The 26,191-nt window shown below is 42.4% G+C and overlaps 1 protein-coding gene across 19 annotated transcripts in view; it reads left to right on the forward strand.

The window, feature by feature from the left end:
- LOC111580270 (calcium/calmodulin-dependent protein kinase type II subunit gamma) overlaps nucleotides 1-26,191 on the forward strand; it is a 41,470-nt gene that overhangs the window by 7,968 nt on the left and 7,311 nt on the right. Inside the window, exons 3-19 of one of the 19 annotated variants that reach the window (XM_023287930.3) lie at nucleotides 2,645-2,704; nucleotides 7,046-7,100; nucleotides 7,253-7,318; nucleotides 9,413-9,485; nucleotides 10,691-10,793; nucleotides 11,250-11,333; nucleotides 11,703-11,797; nucleotides 13,114-13,236; nucleotides 13,447-13,530; nucleotides 14,442-14,484; nucleotides 15,320-15,382; nucleotides 18,142-18,182; nucleotides 18,932-19,015; nucleotides 20,621-20,665; nucleotides 20,792-20,846; nucleotides 21,048-21,128; nucleotides 24,609-24,743. In XM_023287930.3, the coding sequence (XP_023143698.1) occupies nucleotides 2,645-2,704; nucleotides 7,046-7,100; nucleotides 7,253-7,318; nucleotides 9,413-9,485; nucleotides 10,691-10,793; nucleotides 11,250-11,333; nucleotides 11,703-11,797; nucleotides 13,114-13,236; nucleotides 13,447-13,530; nucleotides 14,442-14,484; nucleotides 15,320-15,382; nucleotides 18,142-18,182; nucleotides 18,932-19,015; nucleotides 20,621-20,665; nucleotides 20,792-20,846; nucleotides 21,048-21,128; nucleotides 24,609-24,743 (1,290 nt within the window). The remainder of the gene's footprint in view (nucleotides 1-2,644; nucleotides 2,705-7,045; nucleotides 7,101-7,252; nucleotides 7,319-9,412; nucleotides 9,486-10,690; nucleotides 10,794-11,249; nucleotides 11,334-11,702; nucleotides 11,798-13,113; nucleotides 13,237-13,446; nucleotides 13,531-14,441; nucleotides 14,485-15,319; nucleotides 15,383-18,141; nucleotides 18,183-18,931; nucleotides 19,016-20,620; nucleotides 20,666-20,791; nucleotides 20,847-21,047; nucleotides 21,129-24,608; nucleotides 24,744-26,191) is intronic. The other 18 variants (XM_023287932.3, XM_035956153.2, XM_023287934.3 and 15 more) reach the window with 18 other exon arrangements.

Genomic DNA, 26,191 nt, shown 5'->3' on the forward strand with positions numbered 1-26,191 from the left:
AAAATATTTACTAGAAATACTGAACGTCATCCCTAGAATGCTGTTACATTGTCAGTATTGACATGCTCTGTTTGATTTTGTCAGTGCTTCCCAGTCCTAACAGTTTGGATGTAAACTTGCCTGAAACAGATTGAACTGGATTCTCAAGCCTTCAGTCAGACTGTGTGTGTGTGTGTGTGTGTGTGTGTGTGTGTGTGTGTGTGTGTGTGTGTGTGTGTGTGTGTGTGTGTGTGTGTGTGTGTGTGTGTGTGTGTGTGTGTGTGTGTGTGTGTGTGTGTGTGTGTGTGTGTGTGTGTGTGTGTGTGTGTGTAGGTGTGTGTGTAGGTGTGTGTGTGTGTGTGTGTAGGTGTGTAGGTGTGTGTGTGTGCGTGCGCGTCCTCGCCATCCTTCTCAGCTGATGTAAGATGGCTGTGGGCCCGCCCCATGGCAAAGCAGATGGCCAATTAGAGAGCAGCAGGAAGTGCCAGTAATTACCCTCTAGCCCTCTCTTTCCTGTCTTCCTCTACCACACACTCTCGCACCAACAAATAAGGAGATTGAATGAATTAGTGAGTGCTGCAGTGACACTGCACCAGGGTAGACAGCTATACACAAACACACAAATGCACACACACACACACACACACACACACGCAGTGGAGCTGTGATCCTCTTCTAGCAAATGGACGTTCCATGTAATCCTCCCTCCTTCTCTGTCTGTCTCTCCGTCCTGCGTCACTGGTGTAATTAGAAGGAGGTTCAGGTCTCTCCCTTATTCACTCGCTTTCTCTCAGATGAGGGGAAATCTACACCTGCAGGGAGACAACAGGGAGGTTAGCGGAAGGTAGATGCGGAGATGTGTGGAAGACGGAGCTTAGAAACCCCAGTCTGCAGCTTTGAAACTCGTCCGAATTAGCAACAAGTTGAAGAAAAATCGAGTGAAGGAAGGGTAGACATGGCTGCTGGAGACAGTCTGCAGAGGGATGCAGAAAGCAATGCTGCTTTTTAGAATAATGTGCTCGTATACTATGCCTGTACAGACTATATTGCATTTGTAGCACAGCTGGGTAAGGTGATAGTTCATTGCTCAGCAGCAGCATGTGAATTTTATCTGAGGTTGTTGCTGCATTGGGGAAATGAATGCAAATCTTAGTGCGCCTGCCTGTGTGTGGTGTAATCGCCATGGAGGCTGTGGAGTTGAGTTGGCTTTACCATAATGATAAAAACACACACTCAACCACACACTGACTCATTCTGGATCTTCATTTCAGTCACCCCAGACGACCTCTGACCTCAGCTGCATGACCGTGGGATGGTTGAGGCCACTGCATCCCAATGTGATTAGATGGAGTTGTTTTAAAAATGTCATGTGGTTTACAAGCCGACGTCTCACACAGACACACACATGTGCACACACACACACACACACACACACTCACACACAGCTACAGGATTGAGTAAAATCCTCAAACAAGGATGTTGGTTTGGACATGAGGTGTGTGTATGTGTGTGTGTGTGTGTGTGTGTGTGCGTGTGCACGTGGGTGTGTGTGATCTTGCTCGCATCCCCTCCCAGCCCAAAGTGCAAATACTGCAGTATTCCATAACTGAGCTTCACACTAACTCCTTTGCACACATACGGCTGTGTGTAGCAATGGGCGCAGGAATTTACACGTGCATGCATGCATGCATGCATGCATGCACGTGTAAATTCCTGCGCCCATTGCTACACACAGCCGTATTAATTTGCACGCATGTTTTCATAACATTAATAAAACTACACATGATGTCACTGGAGCTCTGCTTCACGGCACCTTGTAACTGTTGCATTTTGAATACAGCCACTCTGATGGTGTTGCTAACAAGTCGTAGCCTAAATTGTGTTTATTTGTATACAAATAACGAATTATTTACTTCTGAACACATTTTTTTTTCCAAATGATGCTTTAGTAAATTGTTATTTCAAAGGGAGCTGCACGAGTCAATTTATGTTCAGTACCAGATAACAGTATATGCATGTGTTAACCAAAGTGCTGTATTTTTAACAATTTTTAAGACGTAACGATTGTGTATTCAGCGTTAGTCTCAGATACTGAAGTTTTAATTTAAGACAGAGAGAACTCCTACAAACCTCTAAATATGGTAAACTGTGTAGCAGGGCAATGCATGTTGTACTTGAGGCTTTGTACATGTGGATTTTTGGTCCATGTGGCCCTTCTTCTCTGACATTATTGGGTATTTTGTTGGCAACACCAAAGCATGTGAGAATCAAAAATTACTGTGTGGGTTTTTTCTGAATTTGTGAATATTTGGTGCCCAGCAACTCGGTAGTGAAAGCATACACCATGGAACTGCAACGTTCCTGTTTCAGTTCCTACCAGTGATCTTTGTTTCTACTGTCACCCTTCAAATAAAGTGGTTAAATACATACAAAGTTGAAGTGTTGTATTTTGCAGGAATTATGTTGGAGATGGGTGACACATTTACTACAGGAATGTGGAATATTAGTTGTTGTTTAGTCAGTGTACTACAGATTAAGAAGCATAATTGTTATCCTCACGTGAATCACTTGACTAAATGTTGCCTTATTGTCATTATTGTGCTGTTTAAATCCTTAAATACTTTGCTCCTCTGTCTTATCTAAACTGTGCTTCTTGTCTCCTCAGACCATCAGAAGCTTGAGAGAGAGGCTCGTATCTGCCGTCTCCTGAAGCACCCCAACATCGGTGAGTTTCTGTGCCCAAATGTGTGTTGTGCGGTTCTGTATAGTTGTCCCGGCTTTCCTTGAGCCTAATGCAATTCTAGTATTCAATATCTGAAACAGAGAATTTCCTAAAGTTAGTAATTAAGGTGATAGTAAATTTACATGCCTCAGTGGAAGGCAGCTGGACTTTGTTTTTGGTTGGACCCAAAAAAGAAGCCCTTCAACTGAAGCACTTAAGAATGTTGTTTATTAGAGTTAATATGTGGAGTAAAAGAGTATATCCTTCACCTTAGAAACTCCTATTTGCTGAAATGTAACTCAAAGTACTAGAAAAGAAAAGAAAAATGTCAGTTTTGTGTTTTTAGCTGAGGGATGAAAATGTAACATATGAAATCAAATTTTGTGTGTTATACATATACATATGTGTACTCTGATAATGATTGATTTACTGGAATATTAAATGAATGCACAAATAAGCAACTACAATCTTTTTATTTTTATCCTAAGCCTTTTTTTCCTGGAACTAACAAGCCAGATAAACTAACCAACTGGGGTATTCTGAAAGGAACCAGAGCTCTTAATACTTAATAGATAATTGTTATGTGAGTGCATCTTCAGTCTGAGTGAAGCAGTGGTTAAATCAGAAAAATCAACTATATGATAGATGCTAGATGATTTGATGCTCCTCATGCTGCTCTATCTCAAGAATACATCTTTCATTGCTAACAGCAATATTCAGCATCCAAATCGAGATAAACTGGAATAATATTAGAGTTGGAAGATTACTCATCAATACAAAAATTACAGGGACTCATAGGGATGCAAAGAAATGGTCAGAAACCTGAATAATATAATCATGTGAATTGGGATATTAATGGAGGCCTGTGTCACAAAGTCAGTTCTGCTAAGTCTGGCATCACATGGCACGTTATCAACTGCAAATGCTACGTTTTTCTATCCAGCTGCAAGCACATTCACATGAAAGAGGCAATACTTACAAGCCAGATAATTAAAACCACAAGTGGCCTAATGGCATGAGCTAGTTTGTGCAAGTGTAATCAAAATGTTGTTTATATACTTTAAATTCCAGCTATCGTGTCAATTAATCTAAAAAGATCTAATACTCACAAAGTTGTCTCATTTATTCCTGAGCTACAGAGATGGAAAAAGAAATGCACAAGCTGTGAACGCTCAGTAAATCATATTTGGTATATGATCCGCTTTTCAGAGGAATCCTACAGAACTTGTCAATAAATAGATAACAGTGCTCTTCAAACTCTGCAACTCTACATGAACTAAGAAAAAATTGGGATCGATTGTGACCCGCTAAGGATGATGCTCATTGGACGCTCTGTGTATCTTGGAGGTGAATCTTATTCTGGGAACGGAAAAGCCAACATACTGAAAGAAGCGTCAAATCACGACTTCAGGTAGAAACGAAAGCGTGGCAGGGTTTGTATCCAGGCAGCCCATATGAAAAAAATAATCACGCAACCAGATGAGTTCAGCAAGATTTGTGAGGAGAATTGGGACTCCACATCAAAAGCCATAGAATCTTTTTGCCAGATTGCCTGTTCTTATTGCAGCTATCATTAAATATATGTATATCTACTAATTTACAAATAATCTAAAAAGGTTTTATACTCTCATTTAACCCCGAGCTACAGTGATGGAAAGAGAACACGGAAATCCACAAGTATGGTATCAATATTTGCTATGTATTACACTCTACGCTGACGAAGATCAGTACATTTGTGCATGTCGGTGGCTCCATTTTGCAGTAATTTGATCAATAGGCAGATTGTTGATCGGCTTTTATCTGATCCCCTGACGTTAAACTGTTAGCTGTTAATTCTGAACATAGCTGGTTAAGCCACTATTCTCACTCTCTCCAGGCTGCATGTGTAAGTCACATTAAGAATATGATCAAAAATGGGATTCATAAATGGTGTACTAGTCAGCATTAACACCCACCAGAATACGTTTTTAGCTTAGAAAGTACAAAGACTTGGATTGGAGGCTTTGTAATCCAGAATTAATACCAAAATGCTACAAGCTCAGGACCTTATTTTGAGTTTTGTTAGCTCATGACTGTGTCGGAAATCCATTTACTGTTTGTTACTTGATGGTGTGTGAAAGTGCATTCACTTTATTGTTTTCTCAGGAAGAAAGTAGTGTCCTTGGTATGTGTGCTGCTACTTTGTGCTAACAATCCCACAACGCATCAGGTGACATTTTATAGATGTGCTAATCTACACCTGGCAGTGATGACACAAAATTATGATGATTATGTATAGAAAACTGTGAAGGTGTAATTTTGAACACAGACTTGTTCAAACCAGCTGTGCAGTTGCAGAAACAAAAAGCTAAGAAGCTGACATCACCAGCATTAAGTTAAAACACAAAATAAAGTGATCCCAGTCTGAATGAGATGTCACTGAAGGTTATCTTGGAGCTTTTCCCTCTTGCTGACTATGTGGAGAGCAGATATCTGTTCAGCCTGCTGAGATGTCTGTGCGACATGTCAGTTGTGCTTGTGAAAAATGTCCTCTGCTTTACTGACTTTCTGGTTTTAAGATTCTTTGGCTACTCTCTGATGGAAATTAAAGTGATGATGAAAAAATTAAATCCATTATGCAGCTCTAATGGAGATGTCCAGAGGAGACGGGTGTTAAAGGGCACAAAGGGGTGAAATGACAAAATCAATGACACCTTTCCCACTGCACTCCTTACTGCTTTTTTCCTCATGTCCTAGTTTTCCGTCGTCCCCTCAGGCACTCATTCGCCCCTCGCCTACTTTTCCTGTTCTCTTCCCCTCTCTGTATAGATTCCCCTCTCTCTCTTGTCCTTTCTCCTCTTTTTGACATATTTTGGCATAGTCTACATTCAAACTTTAGACAAAAGAGGGCATGAAAAAAGAGACAGATGGAGAGACGAAAGCAGGAGTAGGAGACAGATGGAGGGAGAGCGAGAAGATGGGAGGAGGAGGAAAGAGCAGTCGCTCTTGTTTCTTGCTGCAGGGGCATCCTACTTCATCTTATTATACAACTGATATTCATTTTACATAACGATAACTTTCTCTGCCGACACTAAACCTAAGCTGCATCTCAAGCCTATCCTCTAATGCCTGGATCCTGCTGCCTGGATCCTGCTTTGTCATTCTGCTGCTGTTGAGTTAAGTTGACAGTAGAGCTGTCGTGTTTACCGCACAACCGCAGCATCGTGGCAGTATGAGGGCTGTATTCACCACTTCTGGTCTTGGCCAAGCTCTTGCTTCTTTCAGTATCAGTAATCAGGAAACATGATAATGTCTTTTTTTCTTTTTTTTTTTTTTAGGTTTGCTAGCCTAGTTGCAGACCACCACATGTGCAGTTTTATTTTTCTGCAACTCAGAGGTCTTGTGTTGTGCTAGTTTATTAAGAATAGAGATGTCATTTTCCTGTGAGAGGCAGTGAAATGGTGAAAAACTGCAACAAACTAAATGTAACGCTGTAAGTTAATTTGAGTGGATGTTCATCAATCTGCATATATCTTATATCAACATTTAGTTGGCTGCTCTCCAGCTGTTACCACATCTGCATCTACTGAAAATTACATTGCATCAGTTACTGTTTTGTGGTTGGGTCAAAATGTCCTTTTTACAGGTGTCCATGGTTGATGCACGTATCACTTAACCACATGCCCTGATTTTATGCTAGCTGTAAAAGTTTGTTGAATGTCATCCCTTCCTTTATCTCAGCTTGTGGTTTCTGTCTACACTGCCAGCTATCAAATAAAAGCAAAAAAGCTCTCCCAGATAATCTAAGTACATATCCGCATGTGAACTTGAGGTTGTTTTTGTGCACTTTTTCTAATAGCAGGTGTCTTTGAAATATAGCAAGGAGGACTGTTGAAGTATAAACGGTCATAACAAGTTGATTGTGGTGAGGGTGTGCATGTGACAGGCTCTTACTACAGCGTAGAGCACAGCAAAGCTCGATCATAGGTTTGATGCATCACAAGCAATCGATTGCTCACAGTAGCTCCTCCATTCCAGCCGTATAGAAATTTGCCACCATCACTCAGCTTCCATAATTGCAGGGAGTGTGGGGTTGAATTAAATAGGGATTAATTGACTAACCACTGGATGTGCTCATATCTCTGTGGTAAGAAAGATCAATACGAATCATAGTTGACATGTATTTCTCCAGCTCTGCCTCGCTCCCTTCGTTTCCTCAGATATTTTTTTTTTACTCTTGCATTTTCCCTTTAGCTTCAGTTTATGGGGAGATTTACCGCCCGAACACTGCAGCAATTTATTAATTTCTCCTACCTAACTGCTGTCTTTATATCTCAGCCTCACTTCCCACATTCTCTCTTGCAGTGAGACTGCATGACAGCATTTCAGAGGAAGGTTTTCATTACCTAGTCTTTGACCTGTGAGTACATTCTGTACACACACACACACACTGACATTTTATCCATGCATGTGACTGCGGTTTGTTTGTGTATGCTAACAACTTCTCTCTCCTTTGCCTCCCTGTCTCTCTCTGTCTGTTTCTCCGGCTCTTTCCTTCCCTTCCCCTCCCAGGGTGACAGGAGGAGAGCTTTTTGAAGACATTGTAGCCAGGGAGTACTACAGCGAGGCCGATGCCAGGTAAGCACTCACACGGAGCTGATCTGATCTGAACGTAAACATGCGCACACATTATTGCTTCAAACATACAGCATAATCTCATTAAATATATCAATACTCGCTCTCATTTTTATGAGTGTGAACACACAAGCGCACAGTGGTGCATATAATTGGTTTGTTTGTATTCTTGTCAGAAAATGCATCCCCCCAGTCAACAAGTGCATTAATATACCAGCCTCTCTTCCCTCCTGCATCACATGCGTCACTTTCCATCCGATCAGCAGTGATCAATTATTAATTCTTCAAGGTTTTATCAAGCAGAAATGTGTTAGTTCTAACTTCTCTTGTGAAGATTTGCTGCTTTTATTGGTGTTGTATTATAGTTAGTTGAATATCCTTGGGGTTTGGGCTGTTGATCGGACAACACGAGTAGTTTGAAGACGATCACCGTGACTTCTGTGAAATTGTATTGGGCGTTTTACACAGTTTACTTACATTTTCTTGGCATTGTGACAAATAATGTTTCTTTCCTCACTTGCTACTTCCTTCTTTTCCCCTGTGGCTGTCTTGCGTGCAGCTTATGATTTCTGTCTACAATTGGATTAGGGGTCTTTGTCTGTTCGTACACATGAGATGGGGGGGCTTTAGAAATGCACCTGCACAGTGAGAAACACACAGAAACCAAGCCATGTGGGTGTGGATTAGGACTGGGCAACACTCCGTCTAGCCGGTCTCAACCTCTGACCCGTTAACCTTTTCCAGAGATGTGACATGAACACGAGCTTCAGATTCTGGCATTATGGAGCCCGACACCACACTGTGCAGGACAGTAATAAGATGGTCTTGTACTGGCTTGTAGGAAAATTTTACAAGGCACATCATGAGCCAACGCACTCACCAGGCTAGTGTGAAACATGCTCATCAGCCAGGATGGAGAAATAATGGCAGTGGTATTAGTGGCAGCTGAATTGACGCCCCCATTATTAAAACTGCTACTGGGATAGAGATTTATTGACTGTGTGGTGTAAGGACTCCCACACAAGTTATGCAATATTTATTATTTAAACTATAGTACTTGGATAATAGCTTTGAAAAATAATAGTGATTATATAGTGAATGTTTGTTGTTCAACTGTGAAATTCAACATCCACTGGATTTGAATGTGGTTTTTTCTTATATTTTGTACTTTTACGGATCCCGCTAGAGCTACAGCTAAGACAAATTTTCCTTATCAGCTATTCAAGTGGTTATTTCCTTTGTTAGAGGTGGAGTATGTGATTCTAATCCAATATACTTTTATCAGATTCAATAATTCTTTTCTCAAGACCAGCTTGCTGTTTGTTCTGTGTGTGAGCTGGTGTTCATACACAATCCTGCTTCTATAAATGGGAAGCAAACAAAGCAGCCCGGACCGATCCACATGACGCTATTCCAGTGGGCCCTGTGTGTGTTTGTGCTTGTACACAGGAGAGGGCAGAGAATAGGGGCAGTGGGATAAATCTGCCACATGCTGTCTATCTAAATATGCCATTTAGCTAAATATCAACTGTATGTCTTCACAAACTCAACCTTTAACTCTCTTGTCAATAAAGTGACAGAATGTGAGAATATCCATCACAGATTCTTTAAGCTCACAGTGACATCTTCATCCTGCTTTTTTTGTTTTTGTTTATTTTTAATCCAGCCCAAATACCCCAAAATATTAATTTGACAAGAAACTGTAACAAGGTGCTGTTTGGGATTTCTGCTTGAAAAAGGGCTTAAACAATTATCAGAATAGCCATGTGTTCAGTGACTGACTGTTTCATCTCTACATCCTACACATTAAATGTTTATTTTTGACACACACTCAAGATGCCTAAACTTTATCTTTCAACAGCTCCATTATCATGTTGTCAATTATTTAGTGTCAAGAGTAATGTCAAGTCTTTCTTCTAAACGACGGCCACGAAATGTTGCAGTGAAATGGATCCGTTTTGTAGCCACACCATACTCCACGGAGCTTCGACGAAACGCATGGCGGTCAAACATGTGCAGCGTGTGTGATGTTTCTGTAGTGATGGGCAGCGACTGACACGTCTTTCTCTGCGTTTGTCCCCTTTTTTCTCTCCGTAGTCATTGCATTAGTCAGATCTTGGAGAGTGTCAATCATATCCACCAGCATGATATTGTGCACAGAGACCTCAAGGTGAGTGGCTGCCCGTTGCCGTGACAACCACACACTCACACACCTCTGCTCGTGGCCATGGCAACACACAGATGGCTCTCGGTTACTCCGTCTCCCTCTCTCTCTCTCTTCCTCACTGCAGTTTTGCTTCCATCCCTTTTATTTTCCCCTGCGTCTCTCTCCCATCTCTCCCTTCTTTTCCCTCTGTTCCTCTATCTGCTGTCAGATCTGTCAGCTTGTCTGTCCTTGACCAGAACTCTGTGCCAGCGTGCGTACGTGCACATGCATGCATGCACGTGTGTTCATGTTGAGCACAGAGATGGTGAGTCATGATCACGTGGAAGGCTTCCTCTCACCTATGGCAAGGAAACGACAAGGACTCAAACAACATGTATGTGCATGAACACACATACACACTCTGTACTGTTGTGAAGGGGGGTCTATTAAGAGGGAGGAGGCGAAGGCATAGATGAACCTCAGGAGTTGCCAGGACAACCCATGTGACATCACACCACCCATGCAACAACGTGGGAGGGACTTGAGTCGTCCTAAATTGCTGATAGGCTCAAATGCAAAAGTAGAGGAAGAGCGCTCCGGTTTTCTGCTAAGCGCAATTTAAGGTGTCGATCATAATCTTGGCAGGAAGGGTGGTAATAATATGTATTAAATTGTATGATTTCCAGCAGAAACCACAAGATGCGGCGAAAAAAAGCCACCTCAAGGGATGTCCGAGACATGTGTGGGCGGCTTTTCTGGGTGTGTGCGCACTTGTGTCGGAGAATAACCTCGAGCGCTGCCTGTCTGATTTGTTGGCCTTTTATCCTGAGTGGGCTTTTTACTGCGGCCCTTTATGTCCCGCTGCCCAAACAACGGCCATTTAGAACGCTGCCACACACACTGTCTCTTGCTAAGTACACTTTCCATTTAGCATGCAGTCTGCAGTGCTGCCTAAATGACTCCCGAGCGGTTTCTATGGCTACGAACCCATGCCCATATAAGGTGTTGTGGAGATTCTAAACCACCCATCCTCTCCCTACCTCCTCTGTCTCTCCGTCGCTTTCTCACACCTTTACCCCACCCCCACACAAGCTGTGTCCAATCCATCAAATATAAATATTTCTGAGAAAGAGCTTTGCTGAAGAGTGCCTGTAACTATCTGTCTCTCACTGTCTTGATGTCGTGTCCTACATTATGCTTCACCGTGTGTGTGTTTGTGTGTCTGTCAGCCTGAGAACCTGTTGTTGGCCAGTAAGATGAAGGGAGCTGCAGTGAAGCTGGCAGACTTTGGCCTTGCTATTGAAGTGCAGGGAGACCAGCAGGCTTGGTTTGGTAAGAAAACACAAACAGTGACACAATCATATCAAATGTGCTGGACCATTACCTGCTCTGTGATTCTCTCTGGGTGTTAAAGACTAGATAGTTTCTACGCTGAATGTGAGTCACTGCTGAAAAGGCCCTCTTTCGTACAGCACGTCTGCGTAGATACACATCCACGGACACTTGGAAGCCAAAGAATATTTGTGGGAGCTTGAGAGACTCACTGCCACTTTCCAGTTCATGCTTAGGTCATTGTGTCTTGGCTAACAGCCGAGCTGCCAGCATTTGGCTGATTCTCAGGCGGGGACGAGATGATTCATGTGCATTTGCTTGTGACTCTACACTATCATAATCCGGTCTTGCATAATAGTCCGACGGGTCACTATGATTTCAACCATTCATATGACTGCACAAAAAGTATCCCGTGTCGGGATTTTAATTTTGTCGTCTGAATTATCTGTCGGCCAGGGTTTGCAGGCACTCCTGGCTATCTCTCTCCTGAGGTCCTGAGGAAGGACCCCTACGGCAAGCCTGTGGACATATGGGCTTGTGGTGAGTTAGAGCTGCACATTTGGGTAGTTAACCTGTTGCAGTCAGCTTGTTTACTTAAAACCTGGTGAGAAACAAGCAGCAGACTTTGACAGTGTTTGTGTTCAGTCAGATTAACTGATTTTACATCCTGATAAAGTATCATTTGAAATTAAAACTTGGGGTCATTTTGAAACCCTTGACTTCGATCTCATATAAGTAGAATAAGCAGGTTCCTCTAGATAAACATTCTTACATACTTGTATTATTTTGTTATTGTTGCATTTTCCTGTTTTAATTTCTCTTGGATGCATATCACTTGTAGCTTCTCCTTAGTTTGAAACACATCAAATATTACTGTACACAACCTTTCTCAATCTTTTTTCCTGTCAGGTGTTATTCTCTATATCTTGTTAGTGGGATATCCTCCGTTCTGGGATGAAGATCAACACAAACTCTATCAGCAGATCAAAGCTGGAGCATACGATGTAAGTGTGCTTTGTGTGTGTGTTAGGTGTGTATTTGTGGCGGGTGCAATGCAGGGGTTTGCTAAGCAGTTTTTGAATGTTTAGTAGTGTCCAATTGAGATCTGGTCCAAAGCTATTGATCCTATCAGGGCCTCCCTGACGCATTGCAGAGGGGTCTGTGTGTGAAAGAGAGAGAGAAATCAGAGAAGGGGTATCCTCCTTTCTCAGTCGCTGGATAACCATGTCACAGTGCAGCTTGTATTTAGGACCCATTTAAAAAAGCACAAGTCACAGTCTTCAATACCCAAAATTGTTTTATAAATGCAGCTGAAATGTGAATGAACATGATCTTACAAAACATGCCCACAGCTCATTAGGAAAAGATTAACAGGCCACACAAAAAAATGAATGCCCATATGCCTGGGCTGAACATGGTTATGTAACAGTTTATTCTGACATGCGACCTTATTTTCATTTTCTAGACTGAGATACTGCCAAACTGCATTAGTTGTACTAGATGACATCTGTCCCACTCTCTATTTTTCTGGTTTCCAGCATCCTTGCATTAGCCACAGCTGCTGTCTGACAGGGCTGCAGCCCCGGCTACTGATTGGTGACAGTTGAATGGTGTTGTACATTAATCACATGTTAGTAATTAGGTTGACCGACTTCTGTCTCTGGTCTTGACTAACATTTCTTTTTACTTGTTACTGGAAGGCACTTAGGTGCAACAGCTGCTGTGCTATATAAGAAACAGTGACTTACAATGTGGCTAAGAAGACCCCCTTATTACACCCTCATTTGTTATTCACTCTGAAATGAATTGGTGTAATTCAGCTGTAGTGTGTGCATGCCGGCGTTCTGCTGTCAGAGGCATGGCATGTAACACAACAGCATCGGTATCCAGTGGGACGTTTCCTTGCATGCCGGCGCATACATTGATGCAGCTCTGTGACTATCTCAGCTGCAGCCACAATGCCTCACAATCCCTTTCACGTAGCTTACATACAGAACAGCATATCAACACAAAGGTGGAACAGTCCTGCCTTGAAGAGTCCGTGTGAGTTGGCTCATCATCCATGTCACTAGTTTAAAGACCTGAAACATAGCTTGTGTTCTGTAAATCCAAAAAGTTAAATGACCGACCAGTGTTGTTCTCATATCTGCCTAATTTTGACAAATTAACTCAATACCTGGAGCCCAGATGGTCCGATTTGGCCAGAAACCTGCAGGTGACGGACTTCTTCTGGAACCATGTATCATTTCCATCCCTCTGTCCTCTCCTTCTGTCCCCTCCAACTGTCACCTACACCTACTTGTTCCTTCACTTTTCTCAGTTCCCGTCCCCAGAGTGGGACACAGTGACTCCAGAGGCAAAGAACCTGATCAACCAGATGCTGACTATTAACCCAGCCAAGAGAATCACTGCCGAACAGGCCCTCAAACACCCATGGGTCTGCGTAAGTATTCATTTACTCACCATCCAAGGGAAATTCTGTATTTACACATTATGGTAAAGTAGACCTGAACATAAAACATATTCACACAGCGCTACCTAGAGAATTACCAGATTCCAGCCTTCAAAACACTATAATCCTGTGCAGATTAATGCATATCCTGAGAGTTGATGTGTTTGTTGATTATTCTGTTCTTGGTTTGTCCTCATACAGCACCGTTCTACAGTGGCATCCATGATGCACAGACAGGAAACTGTCGAATGTCTCCGCAAGTTCAACGCTCGCCGAAAACTCAAGGTAATCATCCTACATTAAAATTTTTCTCCTTTCTGGTTTTAAACCCCCCTGTGGAGCAAATCAGTTTATTTTCTTGCCCTTTACTTATCATGTATCAATTACTTTAGACCCACCATATATCTGTTTTTAAAAACCGTTTAACAACATCATGCAGACTGGGTGCAGTCCTTGGTGCATATATTGTAAATTCAGTCATTTGCAGTGGAGCTAATCATCCGTAATTTAATGAGTTTAATACTCTGCCATCATTAGTCCACCAGCTGCCCGAATCTATTGTATCACTTAAAAAGTTGTGTTTCCTGTGATCATTAACGTATCAAGCTTTGTCATTTACATTGCTGTTTGGGCTGGGAATCTTACATTTTGTGGCAAAGTTTGGTCAAGTTTTGTGTCAACTGTTTACTGATTTAAGTCAAAATTTTAGATAAATTCAATTCATTAAGTTGCTGCATGTCTTGAGACAGCCTTGGACCTTTTAAGAACCTCAGCTTCTTCCTCTGTTGGCAGCAGTATTGAAACATTTCAGTGATGCTCAGCTCTAGTTGCTGTAGTTTGCATTCACAGCCACACATGCAAACTAATGGATCAAGTGACAGCTATTTTGTTTTGTCACATCATTTAAACTCATTTGTATTATAGGACACTGGAGATATGAAAATATACAGTTAATGTAATGGTGGATCTCCCCAATTAAGTCATTAGATACTGTTTGACAGAACAAACACTAAGCCTTGACCGTGTTTTACTGTTGAAATAAACACAGTGCTGTTTAAAAACCAGAAAGATAAAAACGTCATCCTCCCGTTAGAAATGAATACAGAACAGTCGAGAAAGAAAAACTGAAATCCTGTTGAATAAGACAAAACTCTGTGCGCTCATTATACCTCCCTCACTTCTCTGTCCTCCTCCAGGGAGCCATTCTCACCACCATGCTGGTGTCCAGAAACTTCTCAGGTGGGTGTGCCCTTCGCCCTCAGCCTCCCACGCAGCACATGCAGAGGGAGAGGAGGAAGGAGAGTGGATAGAGTCCTCTGCACCTCTTTTAACCCCCTCACCACACATGCACACTCACCCACTCATCCTCAAAATAACAATATGTTTTTGTGTGTGCACAGGAGTTTGCTTGCTTACAACGTTAAACTGAATCGAACCATGAAGCTCCTTTTGTGTTGTAGTCGAAACGATGTATTGATACTGATGGATTATTTCTATTATGAGAACATTACATCCTGATGTATGTTTGCAGGCTAGAATGTGATTTACTGTCATGTACCAGATTATATGTGGGTGTCGTTTACGTCTCTGTCCATGCTAATGTCTCTCTCCCTGTGTGTTTGTGTGTGTTTGTGTGTGAGCGAGCGAGCGAGCGTGTCCCTCTTTTTCTGCTGCCCATGGAGCGTTTGCATGCTTGAGATAAGGAAGTCTAGACTTTAATGAGATTTTTTTTTCTTTTGTTTGGGGTCTAGTCTGGTGGTTATAAAAACAGGTGACTGCTAAGGTTCTGTGTTTTTTTTTTTTCATCTCAATCTGCTGAGAGTGACTTGTTTTTGTTGAAGCCTTGTGCTCAGCCTCTAAGTAATTGGTCAGTTGATGGCTAATGATTTCAACCGTGGGCCTAGAGATCCACAAGGTGCACGTCTTTGCTGGAGCCCATTTCTATCCAAGTGTTCGATGTATCTGGGCTGCAGCCAGCATGACCTGTGGCTTTCTAGGCCCCCAACTGAACAGCGTGAGATAGACCTGCCTAATTTGCATAGCCCCTCCCAACTGTAGCATTTCTGTCCAATAGTGGGCCGGCAGCATACCAACTCTGCTGCTGCCGCCTCCTCCACGGCCTCACTGGCTCAGGAAGGTACGTCCCAGAGACACGCCCATCCACTTCCTCTCTACACACACTTCTTTGGTTCATAGGGCAGAGTGGACCCTCATCACCATCCCCAAACTCCTGCATGCAGCCTCTGCTAGCATCCTCATTGACATTCACACACATATGCATGCAGACTCACACAAAATTCCGTTCATTTAGGCTATTATGGATGTGTTTTTGCATTACAGCAAAAGACATCAGATTTTCTGTACGCAGTCATGTACATCCACATCACTTAGAGGTAATCGATGTAGTTCAACCTGCGCTCCACAGTGCTTTTACATTTACACCTCACCGCCATTTAGCCGCGACCTTGTAACCCCCCCATTTCATCTTCCAAATTAGTTCTTTCGCCACTTCTCGCAAGCTCCATCCAGACTTCCAGCTGACCCCGTACGCTCCTGTGCTCTCCCCCGGCAGAGGCTGTGAGGACGGGCACGGTGCGGACCGGGGCAGGGGATGAGGAGGGGCATGTATCCTGGGGGCGGGAACTGACACTGCAGGGGGCCGGCAAGAGCTGGGTTGGCGTGCTGCCATCGTCGGACCTGGGACTGGTGGGGGAGAGGGGTGGGAAAGGTGGATGTTGAGGAGCTGGGGGAGAGATGGAGGATGGGAGTGCTGCCTTCAGAGCTGCTACCTAAACCAACTGTTGAAGCCATCGCCGTTGTGCAGCCTTCCTGATGAGTCCCTTGAGGTTAAAGGCATCCCTCGTCTCATCTCCCCCTCTGAAAGTCTGTTTTAGTACTTTCAAAAAAGAGAAATGAATGCTACAGGCCAACACAGCAGCGAATGTGACGTCAGATTTGGCAAAAACGTATTGCATCTCTTATGACACAGTGAATGCAGAGATGGATTCCTTTGTGTTTCGAAAGTACTAAAACCAGGCTCTGCTCTCATCCTGCTGGGTGGAAACGGGTGGTGAAGGTCGGCGATTCCAATGGTGGCTCCATGGATTCAGTACATTAGAAGCAGACAGTGTAGAGCAGAACAGATTCTCTGTCACCTTTCCAGATGAGAGAATCTTCTTTGCTCTACAGTGTGCATAAATCTTCTCTGTAGGATTTGTGTGTAGGCAGGGCAAAGGTAAAATGTTGAGAAAACCTATGGGGGCGGCGGGTGTTATTGCTAGAATGTGTGACTGGTGCACTGAGATTCGGGGTGTCTGTGGTGGTTTGATTGTCAGCTAAAGCCCTCCGAATGCGGGCTTCCTCACTGAGACTGGACCAAGTTGCCTGTTTTGTAAGTTTCTGTAAATATCATGTGTGACATCATCTCTTCAGATTGGACTTTCTCATCTCTCCTCTATTCTAATCATCCAGCTCTCTTTTTTGACATTTATTTGGGCTTTTTGATCCTCTGATGATGTCACTCGTCACTGCAAAATCCTGTCACTTTTTTTTTTTTTATTTTCTAGAACTGCTTCCTTGCAATTCTTTGTAGAGTTCTGGCTGAGGCAAGGCTTGGCAGTTTGCTCATGTTGTTCCTTTTTAACCACATATCAAAAAAAAATGTGACAGAAGTGTGCGTTTTGAAGCATTTCTGTATGTTTCTGGAAAGGTGTTTGCCTTGCTGCCTTTCGCATGTGGGTGTCATGTGTGGTTAAATTCTACAAAAAAAATAAAAATATTCTTGGGCGATGCACCTTCCCATGCTTTCTAATACTTTCTTCCCCGTTCCTCACTCAAGCCGCTTGTATACTGCTTGAGTGATGCAGCCCTCCTGCTGTGGGTCATCTTGACTTTACCCATCCTTTCATGTGAAATTGGAACATCTTAAATGGAGGAGGGAAGGCCATAATTAGAGAGCATGTGAACGCGGTGGTCCCATGCTGTCACAGTTAGCACCTCGATGGCTGTTTGGTTGACGATTTAGCTGAATGAAGAGCAGATGTTTGCACTCTGAACAATCAGCTCTCCATTTTTCCTGGTTGTGGAATGAAAACTTTTCTTTTTTTAATGTGTATTTTTCTCTCTTTGGATGCTGCATGGCCAGGCCAAGATAGAAGCTGCATATCAGCGCTACAGCCCAGATTAAAGAGCATGAGTTGTCACTTGATATTGTTTGCTGCTGTAAATGCTGTACCCCTTATCTCTGCTCTCTCGTATTGAAATACTAAGCCCTCTCTTACAACCCTCCCCACCCCTCCCTCCCTCTTTCCCCTCTCCCATTTCTTATTGAAAGGTAAGAAACACATAAGATTTTTTGGGAACCTGTGTGTCTGTAGAAAAATGGGAGAAAAGGAAGCAAGAGCTTTAGACTGAAAGGAAAAGTGACCGGAGCCCTTAAAGGAAATCAATGATTTACATTAACCGAGCTCATCGCTGTCAGTCCTGGCGGCGGTTTGAGTCCGTCCATCACTCTCCTCCCAGATCTGCTGGGGTCTTCCCGACAGGAAATGGATTGAGGAAGTTTACTTTGCTCTCAGGTTTCTCTTTTATCCCCAGATGGCAACAAATGGATTATGATGTGAATGGGTTTTGCAGAGTGTAGCAACCTGTACAAGCCAAAGGGAAAAATGCCCAAGAAATCCATTAAATGCATGTTATTCTCTGGAAACGTCTAAGTTTACTTTGCAACAAAGGATGAGGTATTGGGGTTTCTTGGGTAATAACTTGCAGATCCAAGTTGGAATAAAAGCAGAGAAGGAATTAGGTGGATTTGCATTATGGCATAAGTGAAACTCAATTTTGTACCTGTTTTTTCCCTTTCTATCCTCTTTTTTTATTTTTTTGTTTTTGTTTCAGCATGCAAAAGTTTACTCAACAAGAAGTCAGATTCTGCTAAGGTAAGGTTGTCTCGTCACCTCTCTGCCCTCTTTTGTTCTACTACAATGTGTCCCGTCTCTCCTCTGTTAGCTGACCCCTTTTTTCTACCTTCTGTTCTTTTTCTGTGCCTCTACTGTCTCTTTCTGTGTAGCTCACTTTCTCCTCCTATTAGTTCTTTCTTTTTCACACAGTAATGATATTTTTTTCAGGGTTTTCCTGTTTTGTTTTTTTCCTCTCAGTGTCCTTGTTTATTTCTGTAGGGGGATTGTGCTATACCTCAGGCAACTTTCTGTGGCCTGGTTTTAGATTCCACAAATCCTTTAGTCCTTTCTGCAAGTTGCTCTAGTTGTATTCTCATTTATAGTTCTAAGTTTCTCCTGTGTTGGTTTTACTTTTTCCCACCTTTAGCCGGTTTCAGTCAGATGTCTGCTGCTCTCCTTCCAAGCAGTCTCCATCGGTCTCTGCCGCTATTAAGCATCTCCCTTCCCTCTCCTCCTCCTGCTCCCGTCTCCCTTTCTTTCTTCTCTGCCCCAAGGGGTCTCTCTGTGTAGTTAAGTGGCAGAGGCATAGAGAGTTAGTGAGGCAGTAAAAAGGATGATCTAGAGGCCATTCTGTGGCACTCACCCTCTCATTTACCCCTGTTAGCTCTCAACAGCCCGGGAGCTTCAGCCAACATTAGCCCCATTCCCTAAAAAGGCGTGTAATTCTAATGCATCTGTGTGTATGTGTGCGTATGTGTTCACTTTGAGTGTTTGCGTTCTCGTCCCAGCCTTCTACCAACAACAGTAAGAACAGTATAGTGAGCGCCATCAATGCCCTGAAAGACACCAACATGGCAACCAACGCCCAGATGGTACAGTAGGCCGCCGCAGTGTCAGCTCCCCACCTCTTAACCTCCCCCACCCTCCTCCCTCCCCCAGTAGTTGCATAGTAGCCCATTGTGCATCATCCTCCATCGTCATAGTCGCTGCTTGTCATCCTTCATCCACCATCCAGGAGGTGTTGCAATGGAGCATTCCCATCCTCTGGCCATTTAATCCCCCCTCAAGGTGCACATGTGTTCCAGGGCTGCATCAAGCACATGCATTGGCAATAATTCAAAATGCTCGTCCCGAGTTGGAATCTCCAACTCACATGTGCACCTGTTTTAGATTTCTAAGAAGCATGTTTGTAGGATTATAAGCGTCTAAAGTGGCAGCACAGAGAGTCGCAGTCATTGATATCCAACTAGAAGTCAGTCTTGTCTTGTAATGGCCCCTGTGTTTATCTCTGTATATAATCCTGAAGTCCACGCCTAACCTGCTATTCTTTTATCCTTTTACCATCTCGCAACCTTCCATCCTAACATCTGACCCATCTAACCATTTTTCCAACTCTACCCTGCTTATCTTACCATCGTTGACATCCTTACCATACTGCCAAACTTGACCGTCCAGTACTAGCATGTTGTGGTTTTAAGTTGCTTTACTAGCATGCATTAAATGACATCTTGTAGCGTTGTGGTTGGATAATACAGACTGGTTTGGTTCGCTTGTGCTTCTCAACCGGTGGTGCAGGACCTCGAAGTGGGGTTTGTGATGCAAAATGGAATATGCAAAAGCTGCAAAGGACTGTGTCCCACTCATTTGTAATGCATTACTGGAGTTGAACGCGTAGCCGATCAACCAAATATTAATCTGTTTAACTCATTAACTAATTTCTCAAAGACAAATGTCCCGTTTTCTTTTAGCAGCTTTTCCTCTGTGAGGACTTGCTGCTTCTGCTGTTATATTATTTCACAATGAATATTTACGGGTTTACGACTGTTGGTTGTAGTTGAAAAAGATCACATTGGGAAATTAAAAGAGACTGTAATTTAAGTTGTTAACTGATTAATCAGTTTCTTTGATACTTATGATATTGGTGCAGTAAATTTTGTTATTTTGGACAGAATTTGATTTGTTTTGCCCACAGAGTTTAGTAAAGTTAAAGGACAGTATGCTTTTATCACAGTGAAGTTCTGGTGAAGTCTGACAGATGATGAAAGAGGAGAAACTATTAGTCTATTAATTGATAAGAGAAATTTATTCCCAAACAGTTTTGTCTTCTGTTTGAAATTTTTGAACATCTTTGGGTTTGAGTCTGTTGGTTGAACAAAATAAGCATCTGAATTTGCAGGATGAGCATTTAAAATTGCTTATAGATACTTACAGATCAGACAATCTATTAATTGTGAAAATAAACAGCACAATAATGGATAATACAAAAAAAACCATTAGTTGCAGCACTAAGCAAAACTATTTATTGATCTTTCAGCCCAAAACATGGGAGGTGTTGACAGCTTAGGGAACACATTAGCTGCCTGTAGATGTTATGTTAGGTTGTGGCTGAGGTAGAATGAGGGGCCTAATTAAACTCCAGTTGGGAGGCACTGTTTCAGAGATGTATTCTGCACTAACTGTTTCGTTCTGCAACACAGGAATCTCAGAGCACAGTGGTGCACAACCCTCCTGATGGAGTCAAGGTGAGATGTGTGTTTCTGTCTGCCTCAAAGTCCGACACAGAACATCGCACAGCCCTGTTGGACTCGTTCCTGCATCCCGACTGTGTTAATTTCAGTGTCTTTCTGTTCTAACCTTCTGTTCCCCAGGGATCCACGGAGAGCAACGCCACCAACGACGAGGAAGAAATGAAAGGTAGGAAAGGTACTCAAGTGTTTTATTCCCTTTTTCCTGTTCTTATCCGCTCTCTCTTTCTGTCTCCCATCTAGTGAAGTGTGTGTATTTGACTGTAGTGATTGGCAGGTGTGCTGAGATGTGTCTCTCCACACTCTTGACTGTGTGCCTGTCGTGTGCGTATGTCTGTATTTACTGTGTGTCCGGCTGCGTTTTGTGTGTGTGTTCTAGCGGACAGTTCGGCGCTGAGTCAGAGCAGCGCCACTGAGGAGATGCCCCCACTTCTGCCCTCACCTCAAAGCTCACCTGCCAGTAAGTTTATCCATGGCAACCAGAAGCTATGCGGTCGCCCCTGGCAAGGACCTAACACAACCCCACCCACCTCCCCCCACTCCCACCCTGGCTTTTTGTAGTCACTGGCAATGACTTCTTACATCTTTGAGCTCCCCTCACTCTGATCCACCAAGCTTTTTTTGAGGGTTCCCACTGGTTTTTGATTTGTGGAATGTTGACTTTTATGTTTGTTTTCAAACTTTCCATATTCCATTCAGGGGAAATCCAGGAAACTCAGGGAACACCACAGAATTTGACAGATTTAATTTATTTAAAGGATAATTTTAGTTAATTACAACTTAGATCTTACTCCAGCTGAGATCTGGGAACAGGAGAATCTTTTCAAACAGAAATTGAAAGAGGGGGAAAAGTTGGCCCTTCTTTTGTACACAGATAACTGAAGTAGTTATTGTCCAGAGTTGCCATTTCACACATAGTGTACATCAGGAGTGTTCAGGAAGCAACACACGGGACAAAAAGTACCGTGTGGTCATGTAGCTGGTTCCTAATTTGATCATAAACAATCAAGTCTTCTGCTGTTCTTTGAATTTGTCTGACCAATCTTTCCCAGAGCAAACCTCCAATCTATTTTTTTCTCCTGGTTAGACATTTTCATTGGTGATTTTGTGTAAATATACCGTCATTTTCACCCTCACACAATTGTCTCCCTCTCATTTTGCGGCACTCTTGTGATGGAAATGTCATCAACACTCGCTTCATTCATGTATGCCTTAACTGGACTGTACTTTGTACTTGAGAGCTGCCTGAGTAAAGTCCATTTAATGTCTGCTCCAACTGATTCTGACATTTTCCATTCTTACATACATCTGCTCCACTTAATGTCGAGACAAGTTCGGGGCTGGAGTGCATGTTGAAAAACAACTTGAGCTTAGCTTGTTGATGCTTTTAGGCACAAGCCTGTATTTTCAAGTCCTTCAGAGCTCTTAAATATGATTCCACAGCTGTTGTCTTAGCATCACGTCCTACCACTCCCTATTCATATTCATCTGGTTCATGACTGAAATATTTCAGAGAAAACATCCATATATGACCCCATGTTCAGACAAATCATGTCCTTTTTTTAAGTGAGTCATGATGATTGTCAATCCTTTTAATCTATCTTGTGACTGTTAGGACAAGAAAGCATAATATTTAGCTATGTATGATAGAATGACTGGAATTTTTCATTTACAGATTGAAATTTATGAGTTGTACTTGAGCATAAGCACACACCATCTTTATGTGAATGTCAGGTTTTCAGTTAAAGGAGCTTTTAGGATATTTTCATCCAGTGAATTGGACACTAGATCTTTTCCTTCACCATAGCCACAAATAAATACGAAAAATATGTCAAAAGAACAAAAGTAGAGTAATCAGTTTAAAACAATGCTTACAATAACCTGTCCGTGATGGGTTTTAAGCCTTGAATATGCACACATTGGACACATGGACAGCTGTGGACACTATGGACAGCTAGTTGTTGCTGTTATACTACTTGTACTGTCTGTTTGGAAGACTCTGTTCCATAAATGCTCAGTAGGTCGTAGCTACATATTTCACACATGCACACTGCTGCCAAGAATGTGCACCTATTGCTCTTTTAGCATAGTTGCTGCATGGACTTTGTGCGATGCTGAACGATATGTAAAAACAATCATATTTCAAATATTTATACAGATACATGTGCGTGTGCATTTATTACAGTATATATTACTGTGTATATAGAACTTTAGTAACTGCCAGATATTGCAATATGAGTTGTGATTTTAGGGAGAATTTTCCACTGAAACAGTCTATAATCATGATTGTGCAATTTTTGCTGCAATCTGTACTATATGAACATGTTCCCTTACATCTGGTGGACATAATTTGGAGGCTGAAGTATTTCTGTAGCACCACAGAGCTGCACTTATAATGGTATGCTGTGACACATTCTAACTGCAGTTGCTGGAATTTGGGAATTCGCTAATATTCCCATAAATTGTTCAGCCTTATTGAACTCTTCAGACTCTCAAGTGCTCACTAAATTTACTTCACCCAAATCTGCAAGTAGAATAGCAGCAACAGAGTCCATGTTGTTGTCATCACCTCACTTGTTAAGTCTTTAACTAATGCAAATTTTCACCACATTTCTCTATAGCTATGATTTTCTGATCCCCAGTTCCCAGTAAGTCTTTTGCCTGTCGCTTAATGAGGTCAGTATCTGTCCTGATACCAACCAGATCATTCGATCCCTAGTTTCCACCTTACATAAGGGGTTGTTAGTGTGTTTGTCCTGTTGGACTTCACTGCAGCGACGTCACCTCGTTCCCAGATCTCAGCAGTTACTTTTGAATAATCGGCTGAAACTACCCAAGTTTTAAAAACATATACTCCAACATGGGTGCATTTTTGTTTAGCACACTAACTGCTGTATCCGTCTTTTATTTGTACATTGTGTGCTCACCTCCACTGCTCCGACCAAACTTGTAGAAGCAACAGCGAAGGGTTTTTTTCCAGGTCACAGAGCCATTTCGATCTAATTATGGAGTCGTGGCATTTTTCATCAGGGCCACTGTGGGAACCCTGAAATCTCTGTGTGTGTGTGTGTGTGAGTTAGTGTGTGTGGGTGTGTGTTTCTTGGTGTTCACTGCATCTATGCCCTTGTCCTCCTAATGTGACGGCTCCAGCTGGAGGAAGCCTTGCTTACCTTGCAGCTGAGTGTCCTAAACCGGCCGCCCAGTCTGACAGCCCTGCTGCCCGTCTGACTCTCCTGGAACCATGCACACCATAGAGCATCATGTTTCTCTTTGTCCTCACATTCTTCTCCTCCATTCTCCTCTAATGCTTTATTCTCTGTTCATCTTCTCACTAGTTTATTCCCCATTTCTCTCTAATACGCCATTCTTCACTACTCTCTTTCTTCTCCCATTATCTCTCCTCTTACACATCTTTCCTCCTCTATGCTCTAATCTTTCCTCTCGTCTCTTGACCTCTCATCTGACACACCTGCACTAAAGGACAGTCTAATCTCTTTTTCCCCTCTCCCTCTTTACTACTTTCCTGTGTGCTTTGTCCACTCCTGCCTTCCTTCCTGAACATGCTAAGTTTCCCCACAGGCATAACACGAGCTAATAACAAACAATGTCTTCGATCCTGTCTGTTCTTCAGAGGAGGCTTTGCTAATGCATATGAGCACTAAGAGTAGAGTAGACGTGAGCAGAGCAGGCAGTTAAATGACTTTCACATCTCATAGCATCACCATCAGAGCTGCACTGATGTCGTTCGTCTGCATGTCTGTCAGAAACCCACACTAACTTCACGTGTTCTCAGTTAGTTCCACTAACCAACACCAGCTTTAGTTGTTGGACTTGTTTTGTGTTTGCATGTTGTGCCTGTGTGTCAGTGATCACTTGCCCATTTCTGTCACCATGTCTGTCTGTCCATCCACGTTTGTTGACCATCCGTTGTGTGTTTCAGTTCCACCGCATGATGTAAAGCGCATGGCATGGAACAGCACGGGCAACAGCTCCTGCCCCGACTCTGAGCTCTCACAGTCCTCCATGCCTGCTGCTCCAATAGGGAGCAACACTGCTAAAAGCAACACTAAGCAGAGTAAGAACACATCTGCACTAACTGACTAATTCAGCTTTTCCCCTCCACCATCTCCCCACTGTAGCTGTCGCTCACTAAAACCTTGCATCTCTGTATCGTCAGTACTGGCTGTAGATGATGTCCGCTACAACAGGTCATTTTAGTCAGGAGTTTTAACTACTTCGTCCTGCTTTTGAAGGTTTAACCCTCTGAACACCAAGCCATTTGCTCCTGTCACATTTTTACTCACAGTAGACTCATTTTTCACTCCAGTATAAAGTCCTGCACCTCTATGGAAAAGGCACAAATGTGGCTCCAAGTAGTGAGAACTCAAAAATGTGTTTTGTGCCGTTTGACACAGTTTTAATGCTATGAACCATTAAAAAAGGAAAAAACAAAAGTTATTTATAAATAAACTGCTTATTTTACAAATAATTTTAAAAACTGAAATCAACAAGTGCCCACAGGTGTTACCAATACTGAAAAAACTGTGACTCTACATGCTGTAGATATTTTACTATTCATGTGTTTTTAATATATTTGCATACTTATTATATCTGTTCTACACAGCCTGCAGTTTAGCTCAAAAGTCCAAGAATTTTTGTCACATGATTGTTGGTCAAAGCTGAGTCATTAATAGCTTTTGTTTTTCAAAGAATCTGGATCAAGCAAACAGTTCATTTTTGCCTCTTTTTTTAAAAAATGAGACCTGCAGAATAAAGTGATTTTGATGAAATCGCAACTTTTAGCTTGGTTTTCTGACAAAACAGCAAATCACAGATGAGTCGTTAAAGGATTCTGAGAGTTTAAGATATGACTATTTTTCTGTTTTGAATCAGAAATACTTTATTGATTCCAGAGGGGAAATTGCTTTTACACGTTTTGGCTCTGATAAATGTTGTTATTGTGGCAATTTAATTAATAAGTTGTCTTTCAAACCCATTGGTGGCGTTCAGAGGGTTAAAGCATCTTGAAATGAGTCGGAAAACACATTTCACACAGTTGCTTTAGTACACATTCTGGTCTTTAAGCAGATAATTCACATTTGAACACTAAAAACACGAAGCGAAATGGCTTGTGGAGGGATAACCCTGGTATTATTTTAAGTTTTTCTCACTGTTAACAAATCCCATGAAAATATCCGAACCAACAATGTGCTTATCTGTCTCTGTACCTCCCTATACTCCTGGTGCCAAACTCATTTGTTTCTCATGAAGAAAATCTGGCAAAACTCTTTACTGCAGATAAAATTATACACTTTATTATTTTAAAATTGCAGTGTTTTTTGGCATTATTAAAAGAAGTAAGGAGTTTGCTGGGGTCTATTTTTAGACGTGGATTATTCCACTTTTGCTGCTCCGTTGTGTTTTTACGGCAGCAGGGCGACCTGTGTGGGACCGAGTCAAAATAAACTACAAACACTTCATCTGGCGCAACAGCGTGATTCATCAGTGTGTTTTTAATAGTTC

This window comes from Amphiprion ocellaris, chromosome 18 (assembly GCF_022539595.1).
Source record: "Amphiprion ocellaris isolate individual 3 ecotype Okinawa chromosome 18, ASM2253959v1, whole genome shotgun sequence".
Classification (NCBI taxonomy): domain Eukaryota; kingdom Metazoa; phylum Chordata; class Actinopteri; family Pomacentridae; genus Amphiprion; species Amphiprion ocellaris.